Raw genomic sequence first — 19,293 nt, 5'->3', positions numbered from 1 at the left:
ACAGCTGGGGCTGAACGGTTGCCAAGTTCTAGTTCCTTCCTGTCATACCAAGTCATCATCGCATTGCACTTTCCCATCTTATTAGTAACTCTCCGCCATCTCCATCAACCCCAAGTCTTGAACAGAACAACAAGAAAAGATCGTCACCGCTCATCACGGACCTTGTTTTTATTCTCCATACACACATTTTCAGTCGCCACAGCTTCTGTTATACGGCACTTGTAACTTGCAAAATCCTGTGTCACGTCGATCACAACCAACACCAGGAAAAAACCATGACTCGGTCTACTTTCACAACAATCACACCCTTGCCTTCAAACTTATCTCGCCAGCAAGTGGTAGATTTTCTACACGACCATTTAGCAATGATTGACTTGAATCCTCTCATCATAGAACGCCACCAAATCTCTCCTCCGTCACACGCCCCGGAGGATGAGAAGAAGTGTGTATGGTACTCCATGACTGATCGCATTGATTACCTCCCTGGCGGTATCGCCTCTGGTCAGGTCACATACACGGCTGCCTTCTTTGACTCTTCCGATGGTCTTCAGACGCACAGTTACGCTCCCATGGGGCTTGACCTCCGTGGCCGCTGGTCTGTAGGCGGAACTATGCCTGGAGAGCGTCCGCAACCTGTTGAGCTTGGTCTTGGGGCACCGGCTTCAGGTCTTTATCTCCGCGAAGATGTTGACATGCGCTGTAACCTGCTCATGGTGTCGTTTGTTAAGAAGACTATCAAGAAGTCCCATGGAACTCTGGTCGAGAAGTTGTCGGAAAGAACTTCCCTCAAGTCTGCAAGACACTCTATGCAAAACTTTGGGCCCGGCTCCCCAGGGACTCTTCAAACACCAACCCCTCCAGCATCTGAGTACTCAGGAGCACCGACCAAGGGAGCCAATGGCCAGTACGGGACCGCTCCGGACCTGTCTTCCCACCCAGCCTACATTAATGACACACCCTCTTCCAGTATGGGCGATGCGCACCAGCAAAACGGCGGCCCTATAGCCCTTGGACACGCGCAGCCGTTGGGATTTAACCAGTTAAGGCATGATCAGTCTGTGACAGCTTATCGTGGCGACAGCAGACCCGACCATTATGCCGCGTTGGCAAGTCATAGTCCCTACAGTAATCCAAACTCGCCATTTGATGAACGTGAGACCTTTGCGGAGCTAGATGATGGCACCTATAACCATCCCCGTCATGAGAGGACAGGGCCAGCGGAACTGGCCTAGAATGGGGAATTTTAGTCCTGTGCTTGCTTGAAGCTTTGGAGTCGCGGCGTTATTTCTGGTATGGACTGTTATGTCCTTGATCATTTTGATGGCGAGTCAGGTACGAGCACTGATGATTTACAGAGCATAATCTCGAACGCATATGTAATGAGTAAAATGATGAATTTCGTTAGGTTCTATACGTATCTATATTACACCAACGGTACAAATCATCTCCCAGCAATGCAAATGTCTTCCAAGCTCCTCATTTCTATCAAAAAAGGTCCCCGAGAACAAAAGAAATCCCCCTCAATGACCCATCCCCGGAAAACCCTAATGGGTATGGGCGCCACAAAGAAGATACACGGTGTATATGCGAGTGCATAGATACCCAAAGAAGTATAAATATTTTGTCATTAAAACGTTGATGCGGAGAGGCGAAGTAGAAATTGTCGTTGAGCGCTCATGAAAATCATAGCGGAATGAACACAGCTGAAGACAGTCTGAAGTATAGGTTGAGAGGCTGACGAACTGATGCGGTACTCTTGTTCGTTTCTCGAGGCTGTCATCTGGCGTCTTGACTCTCATGGTTGCTAGTTTACAGAGCCATGAGACCGAGGAAGGCGGCAAGGCCAAGTCCGAACTGAACGGCACCGGCGCCGGCAGTGACAACGGGCTCCTCGGGGACATCCTCTCCCTTGCCGGGCTTCTCACCCTCAGGCTTCTCGGGGTTGGTGGGGTGCTCAGGCTGGGCGGGCTTCTCAACCTCGGGGTGCTCAGGGTTGGAGGGATGCTCGGGCTTGGAGGGATGCTCGGGCTTGGAGGGGTGCTCGGGCTTGATGGGGTGCTCAGGCTTGACGGGGTGCTCGGGCTTGACGGGGTGCTCAGGCTTGACGGGGTGCTCAGGTTTGGAGGGATGCTCAGGCTTGGAGGGATGCTCGGGCTTGACGGGGTGCTCGGGCTTGTAGCCAGGGTGGCCGGGAATCCAAGTAGGAGCGGGGTGAGTCTCAGTGACGGTGCAAGGACAGTCAGTGATGATCAGAGTGGTGGGCTTGGTGACGATGTAGTCCTTGCCGCCCATGTGGAAGCTGGTAGGTCCAGGGCAGTAGGTGGTGTAGACATCGACGACGCTGGTGACAGTGACGGTGCCGTTCTTGCTTCCAGTGGGCATGGGAGCAGGAGACATGGTGGGCTTGGCAGCAGCGACACCAACAAGGGCGAGGAGAGCGGCGGCGTTGAAGGCGTACATCTTGAAAGACTGGTTTTGTTTTGGGGGATACTTCAAAGAGTGAGTGAGTTTGGAAGAGCGATTGCAATTTTGCTGGAGTGAGTGAGTGTGGTCAAGCGAGTGACTTGGGCGAGAATGTTAACGAGTGTGTGTTGCAGAGAACGAAGAATGATGCTGAGTGATACTGAGGGAAAAGATACGATGAAGCTGTCAGAGAGGTCTTCTTATATCTCAAAATTGAAGCCTTAGACACCGGCCCAGAGCCTCCATTTTACCCTCCCTTGTCTCACTCTCATCTTTCTTGTTCGTTTTCTTTCCTCTCTGCCCCTGAGGCTTGCGACAATCTGGCCGCCACAGTAAAGAATGGAAACCAATGTATCGTCATGTTGCTTCATTCCAGTACGCAAGGGAGAAAGAGAAAGAAATTGCGGCTCCGTTCTAAGGGAGTTGTGGCCGGGTTACGACCTGCAAGGAGATGTTTTTCTGTAATTGAGCTGAATGAATGAGGAGCCAATGTCTAGGAAAGTTATTTTGAGCGCCGCGAGTTTGTTTCTAAATAATCTTATTTATAACTGGACTTGTTGGGTGTAAGTGAATTCTGAGTCGACGGGTTGTGTGATCCTTGGCTGAAACGACATGACACTTGCTGTCTGTAGCCACTCTGTAGATGTAAACTGTCCCTCTATATGCTCAGGTATCCTGCAGTGATTCTCTTCAAATAGGCACGTTGTTGCGTGTAATTCAGTACTATGTAAACAAAGAACAAATCAATATTACACAAAATTAGTACCCTAAGCAAAATACCATTGAACAAGAAAGACCCTCTCAGGCAATCCTCATAAAACTCCCCGATTCGACAATCAGCGATTCTCAAAAGAATCGGTTGATCTGGAAGCTGTCTTGGTCTCGCCCGTGAATTGTCTCTTCCTCCCTTGGCTCATCAATCGCCCCCACCTACATCAAGAACGAAGAGCATTGTTTGGTTGTTCGTTTATCTTGACAATAACAACATTCAGCCTCTTTTTTTGCTTTGATGACATGTCTTGGTGACGGGAGCGCCGAGGAGTGGTTCTTATTTACTCTGTATTGATGTTATAGTGGTTTCTTGATCACAAGACAAGGCTTTGTGCGCATCACAGTTGATGAACAATAGCTACTATGGTTTTGTTTGCCAAGGACATACATAACTCTTATGGTACAAGAAATTAGACTAATTGAAAAGAGGGGAAATGAGGAAAAAGAAACATGAGGCAATTTTACTTCCTTCTGTTCTATCATTGTCTAAATTACTTTTATGCAGTCAAAATATTGACCCTGTTATCTGCCGCTTCTCATTAAAGGGGCGATATAGTGTAGCAGAGGGTTGAGACACGGCATGCATTCAGTCTTTAATTCGTAACACACGCAATGTGAATAAACATGTGCAATGACAATTGCTACAGTATCGTTTGTGTATTTTGTCATGATCACGCGATGTCTTGGCTCTATCAGAGCATATCTACACATTCCACTTGAACAATTTCACAAACACCAGTCGGTCATCATACCAGTAAATAAGCTCACGATTCAAGTGCACATACTGATGTGATTCGCTTCCTTGTCTTTGTTTATTCCTCTCGACAAAAGCTATCGAGACTGCCCGCCCAGTGTCTTTTTTCTATGTACAATCGTATTTCAGCGCTGGCCCGCCGTAATGTACCCCGACTCCTTCCAATGCAATGCATTTACTTTCGGTCCCAAGATATTGGGGTGCCGTCCGCAACATAATAAATAAATAAAAGAAAAGAGAGAGATAATGAAGAAGTAAACCCCCCAAAGTAGTACAAAAAACACAAAGATAATAACAAGAGAAGTGCTGCCGATTTCGTTTGTCGAAATCCCTCACGCTGTGCAAATCGATCAACCATTTCTCACAGGCCGTTTCGTCCTATATCCATACGGTCATAGTCATGTCTCGAAGATCCCAATCGAAATTCGTATAGCTCGTCTTTGTCTCGGGATTGATTCGAAGCTCGGCGCTCGTTACTCGGCACAACCAAGCAGTGTAACTGTATCCAAGCAGGAAGCTGTCGACCGCACGCCCCATCAGCTTCTCTCATCGGTACATCCGAGCACCCTATTGTCGAAATAATAGTTTTCAATCCGAGATCCATCATGAATGAGCAAATAGGGCATGACGCGGAATAAAGGCCACCCGAGCGTCTTCGGAGGCGGCCGAAGTGAGTAGACTGTTGTCGGGTCTGGTAGGCAAAGCCGTAGCCGTAGCTGTGGCTGTGGGCTATGGCCCCTAACTTAGCACTAGCCGCCGAAGAGAAAGGGGCCGAGGCGCGAATAATAAAAAAATTAAGAACATGGCAAAAACAAAATAGCTCAGAAACCAAAACACCGGTAATGCAGGAAGGTATGGCTCTAGGTGGTATCGTTCTCGTGATAAAACGCTTTGGTAGCCAAAACTGTCAAACGTCTCTATGCAAATGACTCGTGATTAAATGAGGCAGATGATGTAAATGCTTGAGCTGGCCCAGCAAGGTTCAGGGTCCTGGTCATAGCCCTGTTTTTTTTTTCCTGGTTTCTGGTTCTGGCCTCAAGTCTGGATCTGTTTTAGACTTGAGCTTTCCTTTCGAGCCTAGTCAACCCGCTCTAGTGTAGATAGCGCATGGCCGGATTTCCTTCGGGGGAGAGATCACTTTCGGTTGGACCTGCTTTGGCTTCGCTCGGGGCCTCGGCCAACAACGTCGAATTCATAGTTTCGCAATTGCTGCTCGTACTTGGGGCTGCGAAGGAATTTTGGTACCGAGTCCTGTTTTCTCCTATATTAGCATCTGCATTGCTTTATCCTCAATTGAGAGGGATCGGCGTGGCCGCGAACGTGCCATGGGGGGCTGGGACGGGGGCGGTTTTTAGCCAAACTTACACTAGCCATCAGCTTGAAGACTGCGTTTTGAGCATCCTCAAACAGCGACGTCACTTCTTGAAGTGTGTCAATCATAGCCACATCCTGCCCAACGGCCTTAGTCATTCGTGTAGCCAGGTTGTTACGCAACTGGTGATCGATGTTGAGCTCGCAAGGCGATCCGGGAGCAAGGAAGGCATTGTAAATACCATATGCTGAAGCCATAATCTCTTTAATTCCGTCCATAGCATTGGTGTTAGGCGCCTTTTGAGCAGCCCGTGTAGCAGCCTTGCAGCTGCGCACGAACTCATCAACATCTTGGTAGAAGGACAAGTTCTCTTCGCAGTGAGTATCCCGGAGCTGTTCACGGAAAAGCAGGCGAAGAGCAGGGTCGTTAAGAATCTTATCAAGGCGCTGAGTGTTGGAGTCTCTGGTGATGCCGTTTCGCTGAGATGTGGCACCGCCTTCACTCTCGGAAGCTCGTCCTCGAGAGGCAGCGCCGCTAACAATATCCTTTCCGCGTTGTGATAGTTGGTAGATGGCATACTTGGTGGGCTGGAAAAGGTTGCAGCCAGGGTTCTGAGCCATGTAAGCTCGGTCCTGGGCTACAGGCTCCATCAACTCGAACTCGACAAAGAGGGTGGCCACCTCGACGGTTTCTCTCTTATCCACAATAGTCGAACAATCCATGAGCCAATCAGTGGTAGCCTTACCAGTGAAGGTATCACGATATGTCTTTCCATTCACCTTGCGCTCAGCAGCCATCTTGACTCCTGTGAGTCCATCCCTGTAGTCATGTAGAGAGTCTGAGTCGGCGGCGTTGACAGTGGACTTAATGTTGCGGCCCTCTGACCCAGCAAATCGGCGGAAGATAACCTCGATTGTTCCGTGATCGTGGAGAAGCTTGTCCGTCTGAGGGTCGCGCTCAAGGAGCACCAGCTGGGTGGAAGCGAGGTTGGCGAGTTCAGAAACTTGCTTTTGCTGGATACCGTTCCTGGAACAGAATCTATCCAAAACGGTAATACCCTTGGGGGTTAGTTGCCAGACAGAGCCCTTCATCGTGTAAACCTGCTGGTATTTACCATCGGCTGATTCGATAAAACGTGCCTCCAGAAACCGTTGACAGATAGAACGAGCCATGTCCTTAGCCATGGAGAAAGTGGTGGTTGTCGTGGTGGTAACAATGCGGGAGGGGTCCTTGGGGTCAGGCATGCGATTGGATTGAGAGAATTTGAGAGAGCCCAGGTTGTTAATAGCATCCTCGGACAAAAAGGTGTATTCAACCTTGGTCAATCGGACACGATGAGCCGAAAGCGGCAGCAAACTAACAACAAGGGTTGAGAAGAGATCTTTAAAGTCCTGTTTGTGCAACTCTGTCAGCAAGGACTCGAGTATGTATAGCTTTCTTGCTAGAATGCAATTGGTGCATAGGCAACAATTATGCATGTCTGCGCACACGGCGAAACGGCGCATGCAAAGCACACCATGCAATTTGAAGTAGGGAAAGAGCTTACCTTTGTGAATGGCCGGTCATCGTCCGTCATGCGCAATAAGCGCGATGATGTTTGATGCATCTTGGCGGCTGTGGAGGACTTGTAAGGAAGAGGGTGATTCGGGTCTGTGGTTGTGTAAGGCTGAGACGGCGGGTTATTCGCCTGCAATGCCTGGGGAGCAATCTTGCCGTCCACGGTTGCGCCTGAGGAAAGTGATTGGTTTGATGAGCTTCGAAGGCGGTGGTACTTGTCCGGACTAGAGGGTTCGGACGAAGGTGAAGAGCTGGTGAGCAAGGAAAGCCTCGAAAGAGCACCGCTGGACTGTCGAGGTCGGACGGATGGCTCTGAGATGGCAGCAATTGCGTTTTGCGTGCGGTCAAAGGCAGAGGCGGCCAAGGCGAAGAGACCTGTGGAGGAACGATTGTTCAATCTCGAGACTGACGAGGTATGGCGATGATGACCTTGGTGCGGGTTGTATGGGACGTAGGCGGGTGTGTTCGTTCCCGGTGCTGGCCCTGATCCTGTTCCCGATGCTGATCTTGACCCAGTGGTTGTGTTTGCGGAGACAATGGAAGGGTTAATGGTAGCGTCCACCGGTGGTGCGGGCGGTGGTTCAAGAGGAGGCGAGGAGCGTGGAGTGGTAACTTGAGAAGGTGGGTGAGAGCGAGTAGTCGTATCCTGGTCGAAGGTATCAGAAGGAGAGGCAGACTGGTTTACCGTGTGTTTTTGGTGATGCGACAGAGTGGCCATCTAACGGGAACGAGAAAGGTCAGAAGGAGGGGAGTTTTACGGTGACGGCAGCGGGAAGGTTCAAATAAGAAGGATGGAAGTGGAAGTGGGTTGGGGATGGACGCGGCGAACGAGTGGAAGCAGAGTAAACCAAGTCAAGTGGGACACAGAAAAGATAGATCAGGTCTGGGTGGAATTAGGATAGGATAGGATAGGCAAAGGCGAGAATAGGTAAGGTAAGGTAACGGAAGTAGAGAGAGGGTCGTAGGTACTGAGGTGGTCCTGGTACAGGTACAGGTACTGGTACGGGTACTGAGTACAGGCAGAGAGGAGAGGAGAGGGGGGGAGGGTGGAGGTGTCAAAAGGGGACCCCTTGATCATCTTGCACAGAGGCGTCCAGATAGAAGAGGGGACTCACTGCTAGCGAGTGGATCTTACCCGGCCTCCGTTCTCCAGTCGGACGCGGGCGCTGAGGACAGCGGGCGAGATCCATGGATGGTCTCCAAGCAGCTAAATAACCAGGGCAAGGGCCAGGATCAGGGTCAAGACGCCCGATTCTCCAGCTAAAAAAGAATCTCAGGAACCCAAGAGAGAAGAAAGGGTCTCTTACTATGTAATATTGCGGAGTGGTTACAAGGAGGGGAGAGAGTGTGAGAGAGGAAGAAGAAGAAGAAGAAGAAAAAGAAAGGAAAGCAGAAAGACAGCACTACTTTACTACCGCTAAAGTGGATTCTCAGAGTAGATAGTCCAACTTGTAATGATATTTTTTCATCCATACCGTCTTTCATACTATTGATGCTGCTAACCAAGGACTATAACAGCCCGCTCACTTCCTTTCAGCCAGGCATCCATCTGTCTGTTTTCCTTGTTATCCATCACTGCAAGCGATACTCTCTCCATACATAGTACCTTAGCTACGAGACGAGACTGGACAATACGGCATCTTTGTCCTAGGATTTTCAGCGCATATTCGCGCTGGTCTGATATGTCAGGCTGGTGACAGCTCGGGACTGTCACGAGCATTGAACCGGCTGCGCCGTATCGGATAATCAATGTGTCTTCATCTTACTTAGCATGGCTCGGCATATCAACTGTCAGAGGCTGTGTTTGGGGTCAAAGAAGAACAAGGCATTCGCTTTGTTAGTAGCGCAGCGCCATCGATGTTCCGGGTACCGTACCTTTGGTACAGTAGGCTGATTATCGGCTCCGAGTGAAACATGGAGATCAAAGAAAACAGACACCGATATAAATATAGATAATGTTGAACGCCTAATCATTAGTGGCGTGGAAAGGCAATGAATGACAATGGAGGTGCCATAAACTGATGAGGGCGTTGACATTCATCAGGGACCTGCCAAACATGATAATAACTATCTTCACAACTGGCAACATGTAACAGTGTGTGTATGCCATCTCAGCCAAAATCGAAATTCCCTGTTTTACTTGTGTCTATTGTTAGCAACGATAAGTAAAATACTGAGTAGGGTCATACCATCAAGTCCACAAACTAGAGACATGAGAACAGGTACAGTTCACAACAAACCATGGCCGTTTCCAGCAGCTTGCATGTCCGGTGTCGATACTGGGTCCTGCACAGCTCTCGTTTGCGCTATCGTCGCATTTGGGGCTCGTACATACATGCACTAGAGCGCTGTACGTAACGCGTTAGGGCACCAGACTTGTTGGGGGTTCACGGGCTGAAACCATCCGACTTCCTTGGAGGTTTTCTTTTTCTTTCTCTCGGAATGCCTGCATCAATCGTTGCTGATATGCAAGCGGTCTGCGGCGTGCAGCACCTCCGCACTTTGCAATGCCACCAGGTAGGGTACGTAACAGTACATAATACATACATGACTGTTCTGATCTCATCGGCTGGCACACAACAACAGCCCGGACGGCATCGGCAGCGAGACACGACCGATTGACAGTAAACCGGCGGTTTTGAGGCGCTGTATGACGACTAAACCTGGACACAGATCTCCAACCGTCCCTTTAAACACCTGAAAAATTCGTTTCTGGAACATGTTTTCCATGTCGTAGCTGTGTGCGGAATCCCCCGGTGGGCTTGCCCACCATGAGCGTACCCTGTGCAACCATGACAGGCGAGCGTCGTCTGGGTCAACGCCTCGTTACAAATCGCATCGAGTGAAAGCATCGCATAGCAACAACGCAAGCTAGCGCCCGAAAGCTTAGTCGATCTCAAAGGCGCGTGCTATACCAGCCACCAGAGAGGAATGCACGCTTGGGCAGAATGTCTCTTGGTGGGTGTTTAACGGTAACTTGTACACGCCTGTATCGTTCAATGAGAAACGAGCGCCAGGCTTGTAGAGACAGGGATAACCGCCAGTAGTAGAGCTACAAGGTATGTAAATAGATGTCTAACTGCAGACTGACCCCGACTAGATGTGTTCAGTGAACAGATAATCTGTAAAAAGGGAAAATGCTGTGTTGTCCTCTATTATCGTTGTGCTTCATTGTTCATTCCATCTGGGCCGCTGGCAGGCTGGGCTGGGTAATCTTTCCTCACATGTTGAACCAGTACCACAGCGTGGCTACTGAGCCGCGGGCGTGTGCATGTCTGTCTCACTTGTTGCACTCAATCAGGTCTCAACAGTCCCCCTTGACTGCGCGTGGCTTCAGGGATTCTGCCTACCATGCTAAGCTGCATTCGGCCGGTAAACTTTCCTTGTAGCCATGCTCAGTGCCTCCTTCCACCGCATCACGTTGTTGCCATGCGATCAAAGCGCCCAAGTTCCTGTCCATGCATGCAACCATGTCGCTGCTGGGCGTGCTTGCCCCTTACTGTGTGCTGCACTCTGCCCCACGCGATGTCTGCTGCTCTGCTTCAGAGTCGCTATGTGCATCGGCATGCTGCCGAAGAAATGCCAGAGTATTTCCATCTTGGTTTTGCATGCAACCATGTCACAAACCCTGGGTCGCGAACTTTTGGATGACGGGTACGTGATCATTGTACGTACACAAGGCTATACCCTGTAAACCGGTCCCCATGAAATGGCTAGGGGGCTGACAACATGTCCCGTAGGTCTTGGTCGTAGGATGCTGATGCTTGTCTATCCCAGCAGGAACAGCTACTTTAAGCATAGTGATAGAGGTGACGCTGAAACACGAAATTTGAAACGGCTGAATATGTCCATATCTTGGTGCATGAACACGGCGAGTCGGCCGCCCACGAGTGATACCATTTTGGTTTGGCGGTTTTTCTGCTTCGTCTTTGAAAAAGCCGCCTTGTCAAGCGCGTTGCCTAGCCTGCCTCGGTACAGTACCTGAGTACGTATGTAGGTACTTTCGCTACTGTCGGGATTAAATCATTTTTGCGCCTCGGGATTATCACAATTAGGACGCTCGCATATTCGACAGATTTGGGGTAAGCAAAAAGGCGGGTTGTAAATCTTGGTTAGAGCGAACGCCACAGATCGCTCTGACCTCGCCCTGGCCTCTCTGGCCTCTCTCATGGTTGGTGCGTCGGAAATTGATATTGTTAGAGCGTTGACGAAGTTGACTAGCTGTACAATCACGCTTCCTCAAAAGGCTGGTCGGTTTCGAAGCAGTCTATTGGTGTTGACAAAGATGCTGTCAGCCGGTTCACAAGGAACAGCGTACTTAAAACTCAGCCTTGAATTGTTGCTCCAGATTACCCCAAGGATGAATGCTTGTTTAACGGGCAACTGCCTGCCGTATCGCATCTCACTCAGAGCCTGGAGGACCCGGTCAATGACGGATGTCTGTTAGATTGAGCATCTCGCTCTGTGCGCACGTCACGCTCGGCTCACTCCCAGCTTAAAAGAGCGCCTATGCCCTCTCTTGCTGCGAAGCGAGATTGCGACTTGCACCGTTACAGCTTCTGATGCTCTGTGCCCATCCTTCTAGAAGCTTTCTGGAATCCTTTCCGTGGCAGGGACAGGGGTTTGAAGATGTTGAGTGGCCGGACAGTCCAGGTCGACTCAAAATTCCGTCCAGGTGTTCGGCAAAGCAATTCGTAAAACTGTCACAGATGCGGAGCGTTTCAGTGGGCTTGCCGTTAAATCAGCTGATCTTTTAGCAACGTAACTTCGAGAATGGGATACCGATAATCTAGAGCCCATTTGGAGTGGACAGTGGGAGGTGCAGGGACTGAAGCCTGAGTTTCAGTACTGGAGTTGTAGGGGTGGGCGATCAACAAGGGGGAGAAGGCCCTAGCAGGGAAGGAACACACAACTCCAGTGTTGGAGAGATGGGAGGAACACGACAACACCATTAATTCATTGCAGTGAGGCAGGTACATACCTGTAGGCACAGCGAAAGGGGCAAAGACTCAAACGCCAATATGGTACACTTCAACTTTTATCATTTTGTTCCGGTTTCTCTTTTGCCTCCTCGTCAGCAATTGATGCTTTTGCTCACGACAGGATGTCACTCAGCCAAGTGCGACCATAGCAGTCCTAGCGCCATGGTTACCATTAACCGACCCTCCCTGTCCCTTTCGGATCATATATCCAGACTGTCAGGGTCCAACTGAGTTGTCAACCAGAGGCAAACAGAGATACCACTTTGATGCTGAGTCAAGCTATACTTCTACTGCGGCCTGCGGATACCTGCATTAGCTCTCGATTAACCATTTGCCAAGTCCAGAGTCGTTGCACTAAGGTTAGATGATAGATGAGATGAAGCTTCTACAGGTTGAGTCTGTGCATACCATCAGCCTTGATACATAAAGTCTTGCCCTGGAACGTCCTCCTCCTTGTAGATCCAGACGACTACGTATTATCTCATGGTACGGGAAAAGTACTGTTTCGCTACGGATTGCATTTTTCTCTCCCACCCAATGGTATTCCAAGCCCCTAACAAGAATTCCAACGAGCGAGTCAGTACAGCTGTCAGAGTGGAAATAATCGGGTTTTGGTGCTTGACTTCAACTACTATGTAGACTAGTAGTCTGGAACCTCAGGTCAGCTCTTCTGTTGCCCCCCTAGGCAGCATCCATCCTTACACCGCCGCAACAAAGAATGCCAATCCGACAAGACTTATCCATAGTCCAGGTTGTGGTGGCCGCCTGGGCTCGCCCGCCAGCTAGGTGGGCTGCGAATACGGAGCATAGACTGGAGTCTGTTGGGAGGGGAGAGTTGAGAGTGTTGAGGCCGGCACCTAATAGGTTGTGACTGGTCATGTTTTCTACCATGTCGGCATTCCCACGTGGCTCCATCACTGAACTCTGCTGCACGTAAAGCTGCCATACAGCGAGCGAAAGGAGGACTCCATTGTCTGTTCTCACTCCACTTTGCCGTGTTTCATTTTGTATGATCTGACCACAACAATTTTCTGTTCTTGTCTGTAACTACCTATTTTTTGAGCAGAACGTAGTCGGCAAAGTACGGCACGGCGCCTTCAGTAGCAAGGTACATCGCGAAGTAGTAAAGCCATCAGATCCATGCCAGTTCCTGACGTAGTATCGCTGCTTGTGCAAGCTCGAATCCTAGTCCACGCCGCACGCATAGTAGCTTTGTCAGCGATCTGCAGCGTGTAAGTTTTGGCGAAGAGACGCAAGTAAGTGGCGGTATCGATGAATATTGCAGATCCCTGACCTATGAAGTAAAGCATTTTGGCGCAAGTCAAACTCTACAGATGGCAGTAGGTTGTTATTGCCATTTATGGTTATGCAAAAGAGGTAGGAAAAAGAAAGCAAAGCAAAACATATCATAACAAAGTAAAGACAGGGTGTGATTATAGCATTCCTTCCTTCCTTCTGGCGGGGTCGGGGCCACGTGGGTTTGTTCGTGCAGTTGAAGCCACCAGCTGGGAACAAAGGGCAAAGAGGAAAGAGCAGTGGAGGCGTTTGCAGCTTTGATCTCTTTTTTCGGTTCTCATTATTTGATTGCTCGTTTTTCTTCACCGCGATATACGTTCTAGGCCTTAGAATCCAATGATACTACCGGAAATTTGTCCCGGCAGTTCGTAGACGAGCTTTCTTAGTTCATTGAGTTGTACCGGAATTACGGAGTTTCCACATCTCAATCAGGACGTCACCGCCGGTAGCAGCACGCTTGTCTTATTTTTTCCCACTCTGATATTTTTTATTGCCTGTTGGCTACTAACCCACTGTTCGATGATGGATCTACAGGCTTTTGTTCAGACTGTTATATGGGTATACTCCGGTACTGTACAATAGCGTATGGACTGATATTATTGCTATTGTGAGTGACCTTGCCGCCATGTGGCAGACGTATACCTGCATAAACATGGTTTTAGGTTCGGACGATTTCGCGTGACGTTTGGCGTTGGGTGCAATGTTTTAGGTATCGGTCGGTCGGTATCCATTGCAAAGTAACATCTCTCGGGCGCTAACGGAAAAAAAAAAAGTATGTAGTAAACTTATACTTGACTCTGTGATAGGTGATGTTACACGCCAAGCTTCTCCATGGCAGTTTTGTTGTCAGAGCTGTCGGCGGTCAGTGCTTGCCAAGTGCGACGATATCTTGAGTCAAAAATGTCGGAATACACGGAGTCACTAACAAAAACCTTTCAAGGCCAGTCACAGTTCAAGTCTATAATAGTCGCGAAACATGTGTTCGTGGGTCGTGTTTCGCCAGACGTTCTCTGTCTGTAATATGTACCTATACCTGTGCAGTGTTGTTGTCAGGACGCACACGAGGGAAAAACAAGGGTTCCATGAATCTGATTCGATCCCCTGTTCATGTCATGCTTCCTACCACCCATCCTACCATTGCCACGCGACAGGTACAATATACTTTGCCATGTGTCTTGTCATGCCATGTGCCATGTAAATGAACCACGAGGCCAGCAGTGATCACCCAACCAGCCCAGATCCGTCTAAACCGCTCTTGGATCGTGATATCCACAAATTTCTGCGAAGCATCTTGTCAAGCATCAAGAAATAGGGTCGTTGGCTAAACAAGAGCAAAAGTTCTCACCAGTCAAATCAGCCCCTTCAATACAACTTGGTCAATCGAGCTACACTAATTGCACTAACGGTAGGGACGGTTTTGCAGATCAATGGTCGCACGTCATATTATTATTCATCGCAGTACGCGACTCAGTGCTCATCCTCCAGCCCTACAATACAACCATCCCAGTACGTAAGCATACAAGCGAATACTGCAACTATACGAAATCAACCTGAATTGAGCGGTATTTGAAGCGGACAATAAACTTCGGCATTAGACCGTGCCCCCTTCATGTCGGCATTGGCTCCAGAGTTTCACACGGCGAACCCCGAGATCCAGTACAAATCCAGATATAGATAGATGCAATATGATCCGATTTATGATTGTAACCTCCACCGCATGTATGGGAACGAGCAAGGACAGGCCAGCGAGGTGAAAACCCCTTCTAAACAGTAGTCGGTGAACTACTCCGTATACTACCGCTGCTATAACACAGCTAGGTTGGGACATGGGCTTCACAGGTTGAGACTCGAAAATTAGCCCTGTGGGCTTTTGGAAACACTACTAGCGGGCGATCTAGTCAACGGGAACAAGAATTCGGGTTCCATTATCCAGATATTGCCTGTAAATTATGTACTGTCCTCATCTTCGAATTTCACATGTGTAATTGTGCTGTATCTGTGTGTTTGCTAGGTGCGTGGACACTCCTGGTCTTACCAAGACGCTAGAGATTGAACCTTTTCCTTAGCCGCCGTGGTCCAAACTCCAACAAAGAGTGCCGTACTTAGTCCCTGACATGCAGCAAAAGCTACTGCCCCTATTTCTCGTGTCCGAGCTGAAATCCGTGCTCAAACCTGTCTGGACAAAAAAAGACGACCTCTCCACCACCACCTGCGCCCACCATGGGACTTGGTCGTGTTATTCCACCTAACTATGGACCTGGGTCATACCGCTGGCACCAAGTGGACGTTGCTCAGGCACTGGTTTTCTCTTGCGGAACATTTCCCAATTGAGCCTGTTAGACGCCGTGTTTCACATAGTCAGTCAAACACGGGCAGCGGACCTATTCCGTCCATCTGGAACTTCGAGTTTACTCATCAAACAAAATATTTGTCCAAGAGTTCAAGCCTATTCGTTTGTCATTGAACTAAAATAACACGCTCTAGCCAAACGTGATGAGATCCTCGCATCTGACCACCAGCGTGGGACAGGAGGCCCTGCCTCGAGTCAAGCTCGATAACAATCCGCCCTATATCCGCCCAACTTTGACGGCACAATTTCAAATACACTTGCACGGTATGATGAGTTCTTGGGGCTCCTATCACATTGTGTGACCCCGGCCATAGCTTGGGCTTGGGCTTGAAGAGGGGAAGAAGGCACCGAGTCATGTCCTCCTGTCAACCTCCTCCCCAGACTCGTCAGCATCTAAACGTGTGGGGAACACCACGAGGTCGAGGCAGCCGAAAAGCTTCCAGGAGAGCTTGACATTGGATAGAGCTAGGAGGATGTCGTGGGGGTGCTATGTAGATCAGTCGCAAACACCTTCCTCTTACACACTGATACATACTTGTCTCTGTCATATTTATATAATCATCTTGCTGTGCGGGCGTAAAGCAACATCTTCAGCCTTTTTACCTCGTGGGCCTGTCGATGCTACCCGTGATGGGTCGGCGTTAACTGAACTATTGCCGTCGATCTCGAGACACCTTTTCTTTGTTTGATGCAGAGCTTTGGCCAGTCGGTGAACTAGCTATAGGGCGGGACGGAAATCTGAGCTGTGGTAGGTCCCAGTGCTGTGGTGCATCCGATTCATGACTATCCAGTCGGATGGTATGCCCATTGCCAGGTCTGAAGCTCTTGAAGCTTGCTGGACCATGCACACTATGTGTTGTTCTTGGCGCCTTCGTGTTCATCGATGCTTGCTTGAATAGACTTCGACTTCGTGGAGCCAGAGCATGATGCGACCATATCGACATGCCGTTCAGTCCGGTCTAGACGCAGTGAGCACATAATTGTAGAGTGAAACCATCCCAACGCTGTCTGCCACTGTACCAATACATTGAGTAAACATCAGGGATCAATTGGCCTATATTCTGATATGATCTATGACTCGCTGCATCGTGCAACCAGACCGGATAAGCATGTCTACATAGCAAGAAACCGTTCAAACGCCATCGCTTTTAAGCCCCCTAGCTTTGGCACCTCAAGGGCGCATTAGTGCTTGGGGGAATCAAGTCCTCCCCTCTCCCCTTTCATGATAGCTCTCGTCGGTGAAGTAACCCAAATCATGAGCGTATCATATTCCAATGCAACATCTCGTTTATGTTTTGCGAGTTTCCAATTATATCGAAGAAGGTGCTCTGTCCTTCTTCCAACCCCTGTATCGCATGTTTTCCTCAATGGCTCGCCAAATTTGCTCTACAATCTCCTTGTCGCGGAAACGCGAGGCATCGTGACCCTCGCCACGCCAGCGGTCAATGCCGGTTGATAGAACTCGGTGACCCCATCCGCGGATGTTATCCGGGGCTGTCTCACCTCGCCAACCAACGTAAACGCCCAAGGTATGCTTAAAAAGCTCGTTGGGGTCGCTCCACTTGTAGTTCTTGAACTGCCAAGTCTGTCCGGTCGTGAGGACTGCCACGATTCGGTTCCAGTACTCAGGCTTGAATGCCTCAGAGCCTTCTACTAAAATAAAGCGCATAGGCCGGTTAGGGTCGATGGATGGGATAAGACGCTGCACATGAAGCATAGTGGCTGTAGTGCCGCTTGCGTCAGTGGGCACAAACTTGCCATCCTCGAGAAAGGACCTCACGTTCGACAGGCGAATCAAAGAAGAGGCCGAAGGTGATAGGAGAATGATGGGATCTGGTCGCCTCGTGGGAACCTTCTGGTTAAGTGCGAGTGATGGGTTGGTGGGGATGCTGGCGGAGCTGGACTGAGATTTCTTCTGAATGAATGGTGCGGCAAGTTTACGAACATGAGAAAAGTCCTACTGAGGTCAGATAAATCTCGAATCGTTTTCACTACAAGACATACCGTAGGCTTGGCACCCCTTAGTACCGTGTTGCGATCACCCATCTTTCGTTCGCCATTGTAAATGCCCACCAGTCTGGGGTCCATGGTACCCCGTCCAGATCGCGCCTGAGAAGCTGAATTCACGGCGCCCGTCTTCGCCGTTGTCGCCGCATCGGTAGTTGCAGCATCCTTATCATTGGCCAGCGGCTTGATATACTCACTCTCCTCACTAGCACCCTCAAGCCAGGTAATCAGATCCAAACGCTCAATGAAACCCAAGTTCTGGACCTTGCCAGAGCTGCCCGCAGCTGACAGCTCATCGTTAAGCTTTGTTGCCGAAGCATTGTATTCGGGAATGGCGACCTCGCGATTCAGCCAGGCAAAGTAGATGCTGCGAAGGTCGACAGGCTTGTCGTGCGACACAAAGCGCGTCGGGCCATCGATGGGGACTGTGATATTTTGGTTGGGGAAGCGCAAATTCGTGGCCTGTGAGAGAGGGACTTCGGTCGCGGATGCGTCAGCTGATGCGCTCGGGATGAAAGGCGCGCCAGAGGAGATGGATTGGCGAAGGAGAACGAGGCCATCGAGATCGGCGGCAGACGCCATGATGAAGGTCGCGATGGAATAGGAGGCGCAATCGATTGGGGAGCAGCACAGTGTCTAGGTTGTTGTAATATGAAGCCAATTGGTCCTGTATTTCCAATGTAGGTGATTCGCGCAAATTCAGCGTGATGTTAGAACGGAGCTTTGATGAAGTGAGGATGAAAGGCTGAGGCTGAGGCTAGGATTTTTGGAAGCTCACCTGCAGTCTACCTTAGCTTCCTCTCTCCTATACTGTCATTGGCTGGCGACTGGCATGTCCAATCAGGGGTCTATACACTCGTCTTCAACTTGGACGAAACTTGACAACTGCTAACATATTTCAGCAAATTCGAACAGACGCGCTGTCGCATAAATTAATTAATCAAGATAAGGATTCGGATTTTTATTATTTGTCAAATTTAGTGTTGGCTTACTCCTTTCGTTGTCAGGAAACTTGGTAGCCATAGCCATAGCCATAGGGTAAGTACAGGAACACGAATATACACAGCTTGTACACATTTTAGACCGCCTCTGAGTCGTATCGGAGGGTACTTCAGACGTTGATTTAGTTTGTGTAGTGTTGATGTTTTACTTTGCTTCTCTTGGCAGTTTTAGCTTCAACTCTGTTCCAACTGCCGGGGTTTTGCAACCCAGCACGTTGCCGTGTACATGCGCCCAGGTCTTGCATGTGAATAACGTCATGGAACATGCTGCGCTGAGATGCATTGCACCGCACTCTACTAGATTCACAATCCACATATGATAGATTAGTAGACCTGGCAAATTGTACAAGCACAGTATCCATGAACCTAGACGTTATTTACCATGTTTTTTTCGTAATCAACCCCATGTCTATTGGGATCGAGCCAGGAGATTCTCATCCCTTGATCGCAACAATCAGCTATGTCTACGACTATCATGGATCGGATAACTTACCTAAAACCCCCATGTCCAGTTCCTCGTAAGTACCGTATACTTGCCATTGACTAACCCCATCTTTGTGAAGCTCAATATCTCTAATCCGCATCAAGCTAAAGGCCAGCAATGAGCCACCACAGCTATGCTTCACCCCCCATCCATCGCTTGAACATAACCATGTGCCACAGGCATGGAGAACTTTATGAGAGGCTGGCAGCCTCGAAACAGCAATCCTGTACCCGGGAAGTTGATTAGTCTGATCAACGGCACTGAACTAGCACGAGAAGCTCACTAATAAATCATCTTGCCCTGGCGATTTCCCAAC

The 19,293-nt window shown here is 49.4% G+C and overlaps 5 protein-coding genes across 5 annotated transcripts; 2 read left to right on the top strand and 3 right to left on the bottom strand.

The window, feature by feature from the left end:
- Positions 1–275: 275 nt before the first annotated feature.
- Positions 276–1,430, top strand: FGSG_06230 (uncharacterized protein; the record flags this gene model as incomplete). Its single annotated transcript, XM_011326574.1, has 1 exon — positions 276–1,430. One exon carries the CDS (start codon positions 276–278, stop codon positions 1,230–1,232), a length of 957 nt encoding a protein of 318 aa, XP_011324876.1. The 3' UTR covers positions 1,233–1,430.
- Positions 1,431–1,809: 379 nt separating this feature from the next.
- FGSG_06229 (uncharacterized protein) lies at positions 1,810–2,460 on the bottom strand (the record flags this gene model as incomplete). Its single annotated transcript, XM_011326573.1, has 2 exons — positions 1,810–1,959; positions 2,089–2,460. 2 exons carry the CDS (start codon positions 2,458–2,460, stop codon positions 1,810–1,812), a joined length of 522 nt encoding a protein of 173 aa, XP_011324875.1.
- Positions 2,461–5,122: 2,662 nt separating this feature from the next.
- On the bottom strand, positions 5,123–6,819 carry FGSG_06228 (developmental regulator flbA; the record flags this gene model as incomplete). Its single annotated transcript, XM_011326572.1, has 3 exons — positions 5,123–5,239; positions 5,354–6,691; positions 6,817–6,819. The coding sequence occupies 3 exons, from the start codon at positions 6,817–6,819 to the stop codon at positions 5,123–5,125; spliced, it is 1,458 nt and encodes a 485-aa protein (XP_011324874.1).
- A 3,508-nt stretch (positions 6,820–10,327) lies between these two features.
- Positions 10,328–10,842, top strand: FGSG_12893 (uncharacterized protein; the record flags this gene model as incomplete). The annotated part of the gene is made up of 2 exons (XM_011326571.1): positions 10,328–10,511; positions 10,598–10,842. 2 exons carry the CDS (start codon positions 10,328–10,330, stop codon positions 10,840–10,842), a joined length of 429 nt encoding a protein of 142 aa, XP_011324873.1.
- A 5,952-nt stretch (positions 10,843–16,794) lies between these two features.
- Positions 16,795–18,220, bottom strand: FGSG_06227 (uncharacterized protein; the record flags this gene model as incomplete). Its single annotated transcript, XM_011326570.1, has 2 exons — positions 17,490–18,220; positions 16,795–17,442 (listed from the first exon to the last, which is right to left on the bottom strand). Exons 1-2 carry the CDS (start codon positions 18,072–18,074, stop codon positions 16,795–16,797), a joined length of 1,233 nt encoding a protein of 410 aa, XP_011324872.1. The 5' UTR covers positions 18,075–18,220.
- Positions 18,221–19,293: the final 1,073 nt, after the last annotated feature.

The sequence above is a fragment of the Fusarium graminearum genome, chromosome 3 (assembly GCF_000240135.3).
Source record: "Fusarium graminearum PH-1 chromosome 3, whole genome shotgun sequence".
Taxonomy (NCBI): domain Eukaryota; kingdom Fungi; phylum Ascomycota; class Sordariomycetes; order Hypocreales; family Nectriaceae; genus Fusarium; species Fusarium graminearum.
This window is presented reverse-complemented; position numbering and strand designations above follow the sequence as displayed.